Source organism: Crocuta crocuta, unplaced genomic scaffold (genome assembly GCF_008692635.1).
Source record: "Crocuta crocuta isolate KB4526 unplaced genomic scaffold, BGI_CrCroc_1.0 scaffold795, whole genome shotgun sequence".
NCBI lineage: Eukaryota > Metazoa > Chordata > Mammalia > Carnivora > Hyaenidae > Crocuta > Crocuta crocuta.
In genome coordinates, this window is record NW_027527825.1 from 11,353 (window position 1) to 27,323 (window position 15,971).

A 15,971-nucleotide genomic window follows, 5' to 3' on the forward strand; every position below is an offset into this window, starting at 1 on the left:
TATAAAAAAAAAAAAAAAAAAAAAAAAAAAAAAAAAAAAAAAATCAAAGCACAAACAAACCCCTCAATCTGTAGTAAAATTGCTGTCTACTTTTTCAAAGCCACCTACAGAACACGGAGAGTATCAGCAGTGGTGCTGTGTGACGGTGCCATATGGTGGCAGATGGTGGCTACACTTGTAAATATGAGGTCTAAACCTGTGGAATCACTATATTGTACACCTGAAACTAATGTAACACTGTGTTGCCAACTATAGTCCAAGAAACAAAACAACACAACAATGGAAAAACAAAAAGCCACCTATAGAGTAATTCTAAATGAATAATGATGAAACATTATCTTGACTCCTGGTATTTGCGTAAAGTTCAACAAGCAATTTTCCCTCTGCCTTCTAGTATCAACTTAATCAGAAAGCAATATGAAATCAGGCAGTATTCACTGAAATCCTAATATGAAGACATAACTTGGTATTGTAGTCATGCAATCTAAGAGCTATAGAGAACCTCAGAAATCAAGTCATTGGCCTAACCCCCATTATATACAGACAAGGAGGAAAATCAGTCCAGGGAATGTGGCTTGCCCAAGAGTCATACAACCCAACAGAGCCAGATCTAAAGCCCAGGCATTATGGCAGGTGGTCCAGTGTTTTCTTTTTGCCACAACATCTCTGCACATTTCACTCATTTTATGGACTGTTAAGCTTTTGGACCCATATCATTCTAATATTCTAAGAAACTCTCATGCAGATAGTCCTAACTAGCTGTGATAATAGAACGGGGATGGAGTATCTGAAGTGACTATGTTAACTAAACTCTTTACTTTCAGGCTTTTCCCCACCAGCAGCAAAGTACCCTACTCAAGATCACTCTGCTTCCTACCTAGAAGACCTCTCTTCTGCAGAACAATGTCTTCCAAAGGCATGAGGTCAAAAGGCGACATGGCAAGCAAATGTGGTATCTGAGCCTAGGGTTAATATTTTGGGAAGAAATCTTTGTTCTAAAAAATTCTCCCCCTAACTTTTCATAGTTCAGAAATCTAAATTTAAGGAGTGGGGATATGGAATCTCTAGATAAGCATATTTTTCTTCACAGCACAACTATAACATTCATTATCCTATTTCCTAGAGGCAAACAAGACTGCTTAAAACTATTTCTTTTAATAAGATTATATAAGAACCGATATAACCAACCTGCATTTCTCCAAATCTGTAGTATGACATTTTATACATAAGACAATTCAACAATGTGGGTGATCCTGCTTTGTCTACACGGAATTCTCCTTGTGGGGTGAAATAGTCACTTTCCTATAGGAAAGAAATTAAATTTCTGTCAGTTCAATACAACACATTCAAAGGTACCAGTTTCTCCCCTTTTCCCCCTTACAGAGGCAGCTTTTGAAATATCTTCAAAAAGCCATATTTAGTTACATCTCAAAAAATATGGTATTAGAAGATTAATTTATAAATTTAACATGACCCCTAAAAGAAAGCTGCAAAAGCATGATATAGTGTTTTTTATTTTAACCAAGTCTAGAAATCATTTATAAAAAATAAACAAGAGTACATAAGAAAACACAGGAAAAGAACAAGTCTTTGTTCGAGTGAGGGAGAACAGATTTTAAACCATGTTATAAGACCTCAATTATTTGAAAAGAATGGTACCAACACTATGGTTTAATACCAGGTAGCCTAGCTATCTCCAACTGCTCTGTCTTTAACCCCATTCATTATAGCTTTTCAAGAGTTTTCCTAAATGTTTTTTATTTTTCCATAAGTACTCTAAAATCAGTTCTTTGGTTGGGGAGGAGAAATGTTTAGAACTATATAAATGTTTAGAACATTGGGATTACATCAAATTTATATATTAACCTCTAAGAGCACAATTTGGCGATACAGAAATTCCTGGTCTAGAAATTTATCCTACAGAGATACTGATATATAGGCAAAATAATGAATGCAGAAAGTGTAAGTCATTATACCACTGTTTGCAAGACTAAAAACCTGGAAATAACCTAACTGTCCATCAGTAGGGAAAGGTTAGATAAACCATGGTGCACACACAACAAAGCACACCGCAGATCTGCGATAAAGGAATGGAGAAGGCTCTCCGTATCCTCATAAGGTAAGGTCTCCAAGATATACTGCAAACTGAAAAAAGCAAAAACAAGGTGTATACTCTGCTACTACTTCTTGCTTGAATAAGAATCACAGGAAAACAGTTAAGTGATGACCATGGACTTTTGCTTTTCTTGGGGAAGGGTTAAGTTTTTATTGTATATCTCTTTATATTTTATTTTTTGAACGATGTGAATGTATTCTCAAATTTCAAAACCACTGTATTTAAAAAGCATGGAAATATGGAAACTAGATCTATCATACGTCACAATTTTAACAATGCTAAAACACAAATCCACAGATGACAATTACGTATTGGGAAAATTAAGATTAATACAATGAAGTAATGATTTAAAATGATAATTAAGGGAAAACATCATAGCATTTACATTTGAACAGAAAGTTGAGAGCTTTACTTTGTCCCTATCACATGACACACATACATACATTTTCCCAAAAGGTTCTTTTATTCTGGGTCACTGGTGAACCTTACTCTCATCTTTCGTCCCTTTATCATGTAAACCACAATGCTGGGTGCCAATCTTCTATGAGCTCACAACTGAGAGGGAGATATATCTTAAAATCTACTAAAAGAACAAGCCGAATGTGATCTGATGATAAATAAATACACAGATGCACGAGAGAAGGATTTCTGGAAAGTGGACACATATGTGGCAGGGAAAGTATTCCAAGAAAGAGAAGAGTATATCAACTGTAAGTCAAAGAAAGAAACCACAAGGCAAATTTCATGGGCTAGAGTAGACTGACAGATGGAAAAAAGTTGGCAGAGGGACAAGAGGCCAGCAAAGGAAAGTGAAGCAGTAAGGGGTTTACATTCCAAGCTAAGAAGTTTGCATCTTCTACCACTGCTTCATTCCAGAGATTATTTCAAACCTGCCACTAGGCTGAGCTTCATCCACATTACTACAAATTTGCATAAGAGCACCACAAATTAACTATTCCTGGCTTCCCCTCCAGTGATAATCACAGGCTACCTTAATCAGCATAACACCAGAACCAAGAATGAGACGTAGTGCTTCAAGCACCTAATGCTGACTGGCCAAAAATAAGCTGTCCATAGCACCAAGCTGACAGTGCAGGGTTTTCTTCCAACTCATGTCTGATTCCAAGGCCCTTAATCTACTAAAGGTTTTTAAGTTGGAAAGTGACATGATCAATGTCATGTTAGATAGGAAGAGGAAACAAGATTAAGGTAAAGCACAGCAATTTCAAGGTCACTGTCCTATTTGAGGTTTACAATTATAAGGGTTAGTATCAGAATGGAAGCAATGAAAGTGGAAAGATAGGGCAGACGTGGGAGGCTGGGAAGGAGTAAAAAGCAAGAGTCTTGAGAAAGGGCTGTTTCGTAGGGGAGAAAAGAAGTACCAGGGGTGAATTTCAAAAGTTTTAAACCTGGAAAAATGCTCATAGTATATCTTTAATAAATTGTAAAGTAAGAGTGAGGGACGAATTTGGGGCAGAAGATGACATAAACAAATATGATACAACTAACATGATAAGGAAATTACTCGGGACACTGGGAGCTGTCTTTCACACATATGGAATGATCTAGTTTCTTACCCGGATGTCTTTTGGATGTTCCCCTTCAGCTATCCTAACCATCCAGAGAAACTTGTTGATGTCATCACCCGAATAGCCAATAACTCCTCCAAAAATAACCAAAACATAATCTACATCCAGACTCCTCATGATTTTGTAGGCTGCTGTTTCATTTGAAGACATAGCTTTTCCTACCTATAGAATAAAAAATGAGAATATATATACTTAGATCCACCAATACACTAAAAATAAAAATGTACATTGAATGGAATGTACCTCAAGAGTTTGATTTACATGGAATTCTTTTTTAAAGAAATGATTTGCTATGAATTCAACAAATTTACCAAGATTTATAAGCACCTCACTTAATAGAACCAATTATAGCAGAAATGTCAAAATCTGAATACATGTTCTAATAATTATTTCATGAAATTAATATTTTAATATAAAAGCAGGCAAGCTTAAAAGAAATACAATTTCTCAGAACTTTAAGGCCAGGGATGACCAGCAATCTAGCTGGTACAAATATATTCTTCTAAGTCTACTGTTAGTCCAACGATTCGCTACAATGCTAATACAAATAGAACTCATCTGGTTAACATCCGTTATCTATTTAAAATCTTTAGAGAACAGAGAGGGGATTACCTTAATTTATGCAAATTACTTATTTGAGGGGATATAATTTACATGCCTATAAATGCAGTACCTTTGGCTTTACACCCTTGCAAATAATTTTAATTTAAAAATGGAAAATACAAGTTAAACATTACTTTTAAAGTCTCAGATTTTGCTGAATTCTCCAGTGAGCTAAATATATGATGTAATATGCCAGAAATCAGCCTACAATTCTGAATGAAGCTTAAGTAAATACCTTTTTTTTTTTCATTATTAAGTAGGCTCCATGCCCAATGTGGGGCTTGAACTCATGACCCTGAGATCAAGAGTGGCATGCTCTACTGACTGAGCCAGCCAGGCACCCCAAATAAATATCATTCTTAAAAACAAAATAGATGGAATACCTCGAATTCACTTTGTTCAATAAATGTATGAAGAGTTTCCTATATTTTGAGAAATCAGGAAAGAATACTTTTACCCACATTCTCTATTTAATCACAAGTAAAGTCTGACTGCCAAGTAATAAAGATTTGTAATTTTTGATCTTTTATCAAACTCTTACCAGTGCTATGTGGCTGTTATTCCAGGTGTTATTATCCACCAAAGTAGTCCTATTGGCCATTCCAGCTATCTGATAGCCATAATCCCACCACGACATCACTCGGGCATGTTCATCTGTATTTTGTCTTAGCCAAAAGTAAGCTTCTCTAAAATCATCTAAGATGTTCCTCGTGCTGAAAAGAATCATAATATTCTTGCAAGTAAGATCTTAAATGTGAAGAGGGTAACTTAAAATCTTGAGGTGCTAAATCATCAAATGATCTCATATTTTAAAAGCCTCAATGATAGGGAGGGGGAAACATCCATGAAGAGCTCAATAGTGCTTGTTTAAACTGTAATATGCATACAGCTCACCTGGCTATCTTGAAAAAAGGGAAGATTCTGGTTTAGTGGTTCTGGGTGGGGCCTGATATCTGTACATCTAACAAGTACCCAAGTGAAGCAGAAGCTGGCGGGGGAGTGTGTACGGGGTGGGGGATGAAAGACAAACACGGTAGATTCAAATGCAGAGCCTCACAAACACTATTCTATCTTCTGAGACAGAAAAACAGGGTAGGTATAAAATCCTTTTGCAGCCAAGTTACTTTCTTACCCATCATGATTGTAAGAGGCAAGGACCACACTTGGACTGGAGTAGGCATTGCTTGTGACCCAGGTACAGTGGACTGCAAACATCATCAACAGCATCAGCATCAACATGGTGACAATGCTTTTTATATTAGGACCTAATCCCTCTTCAGTTTTTTCCTGTTCAGTTACATGTTTCCTTACTTTACCTGCCTAAAAGATACGAAATACTGGTTAGACGAGTTCATCATTTGTCTTGCTTCACTAAAACACTCAGGGAAAATGTTAAATCAATTTAATTCTTTCACAAGGAAAATGTACAACCATCAGGTATTATTGTGTGGGTGATATAATGTTTTCTAAAAATTATCAAGGTAGAGTCTAAAGTTCAATGTGAATGAGAAGGCTACCCATTCCAGGAGCTGATTACAGAGTACAGTATCTCCAGGAAGAAGGTTTCAAATCCAGGTGCCCTTATGTTTTACCTACATACAAATGAAACAAAACAAAACAGAAAAACAAAGGAGATAACCAGAAGGCCTCATTCTGGCAACCTTTTCTTATAAAATCTGGATTTCTTATCCTGAAAATGACAATGTTGCCTATAATTCAGATCTATAGGACTTTAGTAAAGGAAAAATTGGCATTATCAGAATTAATCTTGTAATTACCAAAACTCCAAAGTAAGATTTGTTAAGATTACATTTTTGAAAACACCAACCCAAAACTCCTACCCCAAACCGAAAGAACAGACTCATAGATTCTCAACTGAACTGCAAAACAACCACCACAGAAGCAAGAATTAACACAAATCTGTATGAATTAATATTGGACGTATAATAAGGAAAAGAAGAATTTTAAAGTTAATATTTATACCATGAAGTTTCACTGATTACTGGTATTTAAAAACCTAGTTAAGATCCATAGAGTAAAGCTTAATATGTCATCCAAGTGCTTGCTTCGGCAGCACATATACTAAAGCCGGAACAATGCAGAGACGACGAGCGTGCCTCCTGTGCCAGGACGACATGCATGCTCTGGAAGCGTTGCTTAGTTTTCCATGAAAGGTTCTCCCCGCCCCTTGTGAAAATAAGTAACTTGGGATTGGGGAGGAAAAAAAAAAAAAAAAAGTCATCCAAAACAAGTGCTCTAATTTTTACAAGTCTTTACTATTCCTGAATCAAATATTCTCCTGCCGTGTTATGTGACAGGTTAAAAGTGACTTACATCATACTGGCCAGCCACTTGTTGCTAACAAACTAGAGGCTTTATTCCATTTTACTTTTCATTCAATCAAATATTTTAAAAATTTACACTGAATATGGATTTAAAGGATAAGCACTTGTGCACATAAGTTTCATGCAAAATTTTGTGTAAGTAGAGCACAAGGTTTCTACTCTCAAAAGTGGAAGAGTTTTAACCTGACAATAAGAAATGAGAATTTCTTCTCTGACTGCACTGTATTTTCTTCTAAGCTAAAAGACCAAACAGGATCCAAATTTTGAGGCAAACAGTAGAGACCCACTAGAAATGTCAGAGATTGTCTAAATCGTTTTTCTTAATATGTGTAATTCTTACCACAGCAGAAAAAAAATGAAACACATAAAAAGTTTAAAGACCTTAGATTCCTACCTTATCATACAAGTTTCCTGGGTTTCTTTTATCATCTTCATCACTGCTGTCTTCCACAGGTGGGTTTTCCCTTTTCATGTCATCCCCCAAATAGTGCTCAAAAACATTTGAGAAGGCGATTGCAGATAGCATACAGACGACCGGAGTCAAAGTCAACATCAGCCGCACCATTACTCCAGCAAAATAGACAGCACTGATTGCATACAAAGCAACTGCAAAGACAAGTTCTCTTATGACACTTCAGAAGATGTTCCCAGGAAACTCAACTCAATATTTAATGCTACCAAAGCTAAAAATAAACCAAAGTTAAGAGACAAACATCTCATCAAAAGGCTAATTGTTTTTACACATATTCATACTGACCATTTGAATAGTCATATTTAGAAATTGTAAGTCAAGTTGACTAAACATTACATATCAACAGTTTTAGGCAAATGTATCAGGATTTAAATTTAATTATTATGGGAAAGATGACAATTCATTATTTGTCAATAGTATCACATATTAGGAAATCCACTGCTGACAGATGAAAACATATTTGGTTAATTATATTATTAGGCCCAGTAAGTTTACAGAAGCAAACAGTCTGTGAAAAGCCAATACAAGTATCTGGTATACAACCTGCTGTAAAGTAGGAATGGGATGGGGAGCCTGGGTGGTTCAGTCAGTTAGGCATCTGTCTTTGGCTCAGGTCATGATCTTGTCATGATCTCATAGTTCATAAGCTCAAGCCCTGCTTCAGGTGAGCCCTGCTTCCCTGCATCTCCCTCTCTCTCTCTGCCCTTCGTGGGATTCTCTCTCTCTCTGCCCCTCTCATTTGTGGCCTCTCAAAAAAAAGAGTTAAGAATGAAATGAGAAGAATACAATTTATTAGCCAAAGGAAGAACTTGTAAAGTTACTGCCAAAGAGACCTAAGAATTCTTATCTCATTGGCAACTAATTTTTTCTGACAAAAAAAATATTAAGTGTATATAGCTCAATGAATTTTTACACATCTTTTTTCTGACTAAAAAAATATTAAGTGTATATAGCTCAATGAATTTTTACACATCTATGTAATTGCCAATACCAAACTAAAGAACAATGTCTCTCTCCTTCAGAAGGAACCCTCGTGCCTCTTCCCACTTCACAGATGCTCTCCCCACTCCGTGTGTGTGTGTGTGTGTGTGTGTATACACGTATATATAGTAATTACTATTTGGACTTCTAAAACATTAATTCAGTTTTCTTTAGTCTTGAACTTCTTAAAAAAGAAATTATATAAAAATGTTCTGTACTTTTTTTTAATTTACCCATGCTATTCTTTTTTTTTTTTTTTGAGAGAGTGAGTGTGAGCAAAGGAGGGGAGGTGTAAGCTGAGAGAGGGAGGGGAGGAAGGGAGGAAGGGAGGGAGGGAGAATCTTAAGCAGGCTCCACACCCAGCGCTAAGTCCAATCAATGGTGGCCTGGATCCCACGACCTTGGGATCATGACCTGAGCCTATAGCAAGTTGGGCGCTCAACTGACTGAACCACCCATCAGATGCTTCTATCCATTCTATTCTTTGATTATACTACATTATACAAATACATCCAAATTTATTAATCTGTCTTATTGCTGATAATCTTTGGAATGTTTCCAATTAGGGATCATGATGGATAAAGTTGCTATGTACACTCTTAAGCATGTTCTTTATTGGACATATGCACTCACTTCTCTTGGGTATGTATATATCTGGGATTTATTCCTGAGTCATAATGAGGTGGGCAAAATGTTTAAGCTAAATCCTTCTTAATGACAGGTTATTAATATGGCCTTATCCAGAGTCCACTGATCTATATAAACAGGGCAAGAAGGAATACCATCCTTGGTTATAACTCACACAGGTGCTATTTTTCTCTCCTGACTTTACTCTGGAATAGTAACTTGAGTGTCACTCATGGTTCATGAATCATACTTGTTCAAGTCCTGGTACTACAAGTTGTTTGCTTGTGTGACCCTGTGCATGTTAAAAACCTTTTTAGTTTCACATTTTAACACATGCAAGACAGCCAAGATACACTTCTTGTGATGACTGAATCCTGTAAAGGTCTCTGGTATCTGCTTACTTTGCCTACTTATATTTTGAATATCATTAAAATAATTTGTATTACTGTCGTTTTAGCTGGAAATATACACAAATCTATCAATGAAGAGGGTGTTTACTTAGAGATGATTCTTTTTACATTGAAATTTGGGCAACGGATGCACCTGCATACTTCTTCCTCTGTAATCAGGTCTAATACAGAAAATAAAGGCTATACTGTCAACAAAGTTATAATTTCCAAACCTCAGCCATGGTCTATATATTAATCTCTCAGAAAATGCCATCAATTGAATGAAAAATTTATATACTAGTTCTAATTTAAAACAGTTAATGAGTATCTTTATCTATATACATCTATATAATGAGTGTATCTATATATATATAGATATATACATATACATATATAACACAAATTCACTGTATTTTTCTTGGCTAAACACTTATGCAAAATAAGAGGAAATTTATTTTGAATATGCATAGACCCAAGCAAAGAGAAATAAAACTTTAAAGTGATAATCTCAATAAAGAAAATAAACAAATTGTTCCAAATCAAAGTAGTGATTAAAACTCTCTTACCAAATACTCTTTCATCGTTGATATTTTTAATGCAGAACCATAGGCCTGCTGGGAAGGTACACACAAGAATATGTAGATCAAAGAAGAAAGACACCCAAGTCGTAGGTTGATGTTCAGACACTGATGCAATAATTGGAATGTGTATTTTTGCATACCTGGTATTTAAAAAGTTAATATTGTTTAAAATTAAAATAGGAAGGAGTTCCTTTTGGATGAAGAAATTTCCTTTGACTGTAAACATCGTTCCTATACCTCACCCCTTCTTGCTTGAAAGTATGTTCCAATGGAACCTGCTAACTGGAAATAAATCTAGTCTGCATTGGTAAAACTAAAAACCAATGTGCCACCCCTAAAATTATAAGACTTATCTAAAACCAGTTATAAAAGTGTTGGTTCTGACTTTAATACAAAAATCTTTGCTCAAATAGGAAGTACCTGCAGTTTTGCTTACCATTTCCTACGTTTGAATCAACAAGTTTCACTCTTTTGGACTTAGTACTAGCAGAAATCTCTTATCCAAATTAAGATACCATATTGCCACGATATCTTTCTTAACAAAATGATGCAAAGGTAGGTGAGGGAAACGGAGAGAACAAATTACCCCTGAAATACCCTGAGATCCCAAAATAGTCAAATAAGTATAACTTACAAAAATCTGACCTTATAATTTGACCTAATAAGAGTAACTCTCTACAACCAGGGTTTTCCCTCAAACTTTTGGGTGATCCACAATCTCTTGAAATATGTGTCTAAATGTCAGCTTCAGTCATTTATAAATAATATGCTTACACCTTTAATTAGACCCAGGCATGAGCCCTTTTGGTATCACATCAAAGGGCAGGTCTAGGCAATAAATTGTTTATTAATAGATTTACTGGGCCACACAGGGAGTCACAAGAAGACAGAAAAGTGGAAAGAGAAAACAGATAAATTATCAACAGGTTGTACTCTTATCCTTAGGAAAACATTTTAGAGACTGGTTTTATTGAACTAGTTGTCTAACTTAAAACCAAAATTTTTATTAATTCATTTTATAATAGCACTCTTTAAAAAAAAGTGTAAAGTATTCTCAATTATACTTGATAGACTAAAAATATCAAGGAACTAATAAGGATAACACAATATTAGGAAAAAAGTTAAAATTTTTCTTCTTATCTATGGCATATGGCTTATAACACAGCACTCTAAGAGTTAAAAATTAAATATTACTAAAAGATGGAACCTGAATATAATGGTTAAAAACAAAAATCAATCACTAAAAGGCACAAATGTTACTCTAAATATTGTGACAAACAAAATCAAAATAAGGAGTTGACCATATAGAAAAGAAATGTATGACTTACATGTATCATACTAAAGGTGTATTCTAAACAGGAATTTAAACAAAGATAAATTATGAGGGAGTCAACACATACTAATAGTGCATGCTAGGTACGCTTCAGAAACGCCAAGTACTGACAGAGATACAGAAATATAACAGAGGAAAAAAGGTATTTTAAAATAATGAAGGCAAAAAGCTGATTTGCACTTACCCAGTGTCCCATAATGAGTAAAACCTGCCACTCCATGGTGCAATGTAACCTTGAAGGAAAAATTTAGAGGAAATCAATCTGCCTTATTTGTCGTTTATGTTTACTGACTATTATCAAAGAATTTCACATTTCTTTTGTAGGTAACAACGTATCTCATACAGCTGGCAGTCAGATAAAATAAGATTAGCAATCATACAAAACCAAATATCCATGGAGATCACATTTCCAGAGATATACAAGTTAAAAGATCAAAGTGTATGTTTTCCCATTCTCCTTTAAATTTCTAGCTGACTAGTAAAATAAAGCTAAGACATTAAGATAGCATTTGATAATTTAAAAAGGGGGAAGATGTCTGAATTATTTAATCCAGTATGCCAAATTTAGATAAAGTTCAAAGATGATTTTAAACACTCTTGCCTTTACTCTTATCAATTAATCCTTCTGGATTCTGAGCTATGCCAGGAGCAGATGGAGACTGATTTGGTTGAGTGTTGAGAAGCTGGAAAAAGGCAGATAGAGTGTAATGCACACAAGAAAGGGCAAGCTTGCAGTAGGTAAGACTGGAAACTTTGGGTCTATTCCATCCATCAAGATGCTTGAAAGTATATTTATCAGAGCCTGAAGCACCAAAATTAAGGTACAGTTAAAAAAAAAAAAAATCACAATTTGTGGTGCTATTTAGACTTCAGCACCTTTGACTATTGTTTTCATATTGTTTGTAAAGAATACAACCACAGTATTTGACCTACTAGGATAAATGAAAAATGCACAAAATTTGCAGAAGAATTACCTTTTTGAATAATCTAGAGACAAGATTTGCAGATCTATAGGTTATGACACCTACCTGTATAAGTCAAATAGATGACACTAAGAAACACAGCACCTGCAGCTAGTGATACACCCAAAAAGAAAAGGGTCTGGAACTCTTGTTTTGTTAATCGGTCTCTCAGATACTGCAAGAAAGCATAAGCTTGCAGCAATGCAAAGACACCTAATTAAAGAAAAAGGTGATATAAATAATCAACAAAGCATTTTCTCAAAGATATTTAAAATGTTAATTTAGATGAGCTTCTCAGAATACTCTGTATTTTACATATCAAAGACTACCCATTTCATCTAATCAACATTTCCTTTGTTAAGACAGTTAACCAATTAAAAAAGATTATTTTTTAAAATGATCAGACTCCCCACACACAGGCCAGGTAAGAAAAATCTCATTTCAATAATTAGAGCCTATGTATCACATTAAACTCCTCTCTTGTCCCATTATGTTAGTGACATGTTTTCTAGGGAGAAAAAATATAGAATTGCCATTAAAAAATAGCCCTAAGATTTACTGAAAGATACAAATGACTGTGGATCAGAAGAATCCTGTTACTGTTTATAGCTGAGTGACAGGACGTGACCTCAATTACACACTTATATAAGCTTCTAAATTACTAAACTTAAGGGTGAATGCCATGATAAAATTAAAAGCAAAAAGTATTTAACTGTCAAAATATACAAAACGTAATAACAAAAGCACTAGGTGTAAAATTAAAAGACATAAAAACACAAAATCCAACATGGCATACTGACTTTTCTTCTAAAAATTTAGTAATAAAAGTTATTTTTCACAATTTTAACCATTTTAGAATGGTTAATAAGTAAGGTATAATCAAAGACTTAGATTTTAGGAAATAATAACCCATATACATAAAAAATGAGATGATTGTGTATCTTCATACATACTGCTATAAATGATCCATAGTCAAAACTGGATATTCACATCTCTCTCAAATTACTTGGTAATTTTAGAATATCAAATTAGAAATATAAGTGGGGTGCCTAGGTGGCTCAGCTGGCTCAGTGTCCAACTCATGATTTCGGCTCACATCCTGACCTCATGGTTCATAGGTTTGAGCCCAGCGACGTGCTCTATGCTGACAGCAAGCCTGCTTGGGATTCCGTCTACCTCTTTCTCTGCCCCTTACCCTGCTCACCCTCTCTCAAAACTAAATAAATATATTTTAAAAATTAGAAATGTAAGTAAAAGCGCTCTGTAACAGTAAGGTGTGGGTTCTTAACCTATTTGGAAGGGATGGGTTTCAAGATTCTAACTTATAATCTGATAAAAGCTATTGGAATATCCTGTCAAGAGTTAAACATTCTGATATGTATAAAATGTTGCAAATAAAATAACTACCGACAGACTTCCTATGGGTGTCATGGAACTTGTGTTGAGAACCTGAAGTTTTATTTAAAGATCTCCCATTATCTTGTTAATTGTGACATAGATTAATAATGGCAAAGTAGTCTGTTTTTAAGGAAGAATATTATATTACTTCATAATCAATAGAAAAGCCATTAATTTCACTAAGGGATAAAATATTTTAGGGGGATGTCAGGGACATAAATTTATAAAATGTTTTATCTAAATGTGCTGAAATGCAAACCAGTGGCAAACAAAGCATATGTTATTTAGTGCCTGCAAATAACATGGATTATATTGGGCAAAATGGGAAATTCTCCCTTTTCAAAACAACAGTAGTTGGGAAAAGGCACATTTGGGAACACGGTATCAGAAAAGTCTCAATAAAAGACATTCACATTTTATAGTGGCAATGTTTCAGAACCAGTATGATGAAAATTAAAAACAACACACACCAAAAAAAACTTCATTCCCTTGAAGACTGGGCAGTCATGCATTCATATATTCTCCAGAAAAAGGAAAATAAACATTTTTTCATACCAGCAGCTGCCATGTGTTCACTTGTCCTGATTGGCTGAAATCCCACAAAGGGTATCTGCATGGATAATATTAAACCCACAATGTAGAAAGTGCTATATGCTATAAAGACAAAATAGGAAATAAGGATAATTTACTACTACCATTAAGTACTTCAAACACAACTCATTAATCTTTAACAAACTTTAACCTTATTTTAAGAACAGAATCTTGAAATGACTGCTCTACTTGATATATATTTGATGCTTAATCACATACTGTAAATAATGAAAATTCTGTCAATCTTTAAAAAAAACTGTAAGTCCCTAATTTTGCAAAATATCACTTAGAACAGTTTAAGAGACTGGTGCTGCTTTCCTTTTCCTAAAATGGAATCAAATTTTCAATCTATCATTAAGAACTGACATGACCCAGAAGCTACGTAATACGTAAATAAGTAAACGCTATTCCTATTGGCATGACCTAAAGATAAATACTTATCCTCATCCTACACGAATAGCTGCTATTGTCTCAAAAGCTCTCAAGTATTCCACATCGTTTTCATAGTCTAACATTCTAACTGTACCTCTAAGAAACCAAAAACAACCCCACAAAAACTCCGTCTGTCCACCAAGTTTTCTGTCATAAAAGGACTAAGTATATAGAAGTCAAGCCATAAAACAGACCTGTTAATGAATTTATTAGGGTCTAATAAAGGAAAGCTATTTGCTCTTGGCATTGAGTATATTATAGTAATCTTGGCTTCCATATCAACATAAATGTATAGGGAAATGGGGGAGGGGTTGGTATTTGTGTAATAGACTTGTTTTGCATTTAGACATTCAGAGGTCACTATTAGATTAAGTTCATTACAGAGAAAGTTAGAATTTGGAATCACTGTAATTGAAAATTATTTAGAAATAAAGATAAAGCCCATCTGAAATAAGTTAATTTGAAAACTTGCATTTATAAAGCTTATTCACATCATTTTATGAAGAACAGTCAATAGTTGTTGGCAAATAAAGTATTCTATTAGGAAAGGACTGGGGGTGTATTTAGGAAGAGAGCTGTTAAAAGTATACATATCCATATTCTACACTGTATGTAACATAGCATTCAGCAGCATACGTTTCTCTTCCCTCAACTTAGTTGAGTTTATTTGCTTTCAAAGGAAACCTATCTACAGAAGGTAAATCATGGGCTAATGGTTCAAATGTTAAGTTCTCTCTCAAGCTGTGTAAGAGATGGCTACGGTGTTCGGAAAAGGATAAGAAGCTCAAGTAAATTTAATAGAAGGACCAGTCTTTTTTCTAATGTCCTCCAGCTAATGGAGAACTAGTTGTCTAGATGAGACTACAGAAGCAACCCACCTAGTAATGTACCTTCCAGATATATTAATGTTGGAATGGAATTATCCTCAGTGAGGTACTTGAACATAAATGCAATTAAAGTTAAGTAAATCAGAATTTCTATATTAAGTGACTTAAATTGTCACTCGATTTGGTTGATGGGATTTCTAGTATCAGCATTTCTATCAGTCTTGTGTAGATGACCTGGCACAGAGTCATAAAGACAGAATCAGAAAAAAATGGCAACAAGTGATCTTGATTTTGAACAACTAACTAAAAAAGATTTCAGTTTCCTCACTACAAAATGAGGGGTTTGGCCAAAAAGATTTGTAGATTAACCCCCACCCCCAACAATAACCTAAGATTCTTTTATTAGACAGACCTTTTATTAGGTACCTAGAGCTGCGAAATCAAACCCTAGACAATAACTGAACACAGAGAGCCACATCTAGAAAGGCCAGGCGTGGGAAAATCTTATCATTTATGTATTTTAATTATAGGTAAGTTTATTTATGTCCAAATAGCACCATCACCTCTTAGGCTAGATTTCTCTTTCTTATTAACACTAATGAACACTGAATGTTATAACACTGTCACAGAATTTGGATTAAGTATGATAAATGGAATATGCTGAACAAAAAAGGAAATAAAGCCTTAAAAAAAACTTGAAGTGAAATTTATATACAATCATTTAA

General features: G+C 34.7%; 1 protein-coding gene and 1 non-coding gene across 2 annotated transcripts in view; one reads left to right on the forward strand and one right to left on the reverse strand.

Moving 5' to 3' along the window:
* Positions 1 to 15,971, reverse strand: part of STT3B (STT3 oligosaccharyltransferase complex catalytic subunit B) — a 59,102-nt gene that overhangs the window by 6,757 nt on the left and 36,374 nt on the right. The window contains exons 5-13 of the mRNA XM_077778330.1: positions 13,952 to 14,050; positions 12,065 to 12,211; positions 11,221 to 11,269; positions 9,689 to 9,843; positions 7,048 to 7,259; positions 5,441 to 5,628; positions 4,850 to 5,021; positions 3,694 to 3,867; positions 1,189 to 1,302 (exon numbers count right to left, since the gene is read on the reverse strand). Coding sequence (XP_077634456.1) covers positions 1,189 to 1,302; positions 3,694 to 3,867; positions 4,850 to 5,021; positions 5,441 to 5,628; positions 7,048 to 7,259; positions 9,689 to 9,843; positions 11,221 to 11,269; positions 12,065 to 12,211; positions 13,952 to 14,050 — 1,310 coding nt within the window. The remainder of the gene's footprint in view (positions 1 to 1,188; positions 1,303 to 3,693; positions 3,868 to 4,849; positions 5,022 to 5,440; positions 5,629 to 7,047; positions 7,260 to 9,688; positions 9,844 to 11,220; positions 11,270 to 12,064; positions 12,212 to 13,951; positions 14,051 to 15,971) is intronic.
* Positions 6,367 to 6,473, forward strand: LOC144243313 (U6 spliceosomal RNA). Its single transcript, XR_013338604.1, has one exon. It is a non-coding gene; the product is annotated as a U6 spliceosomal RNA (small nuclear RNA).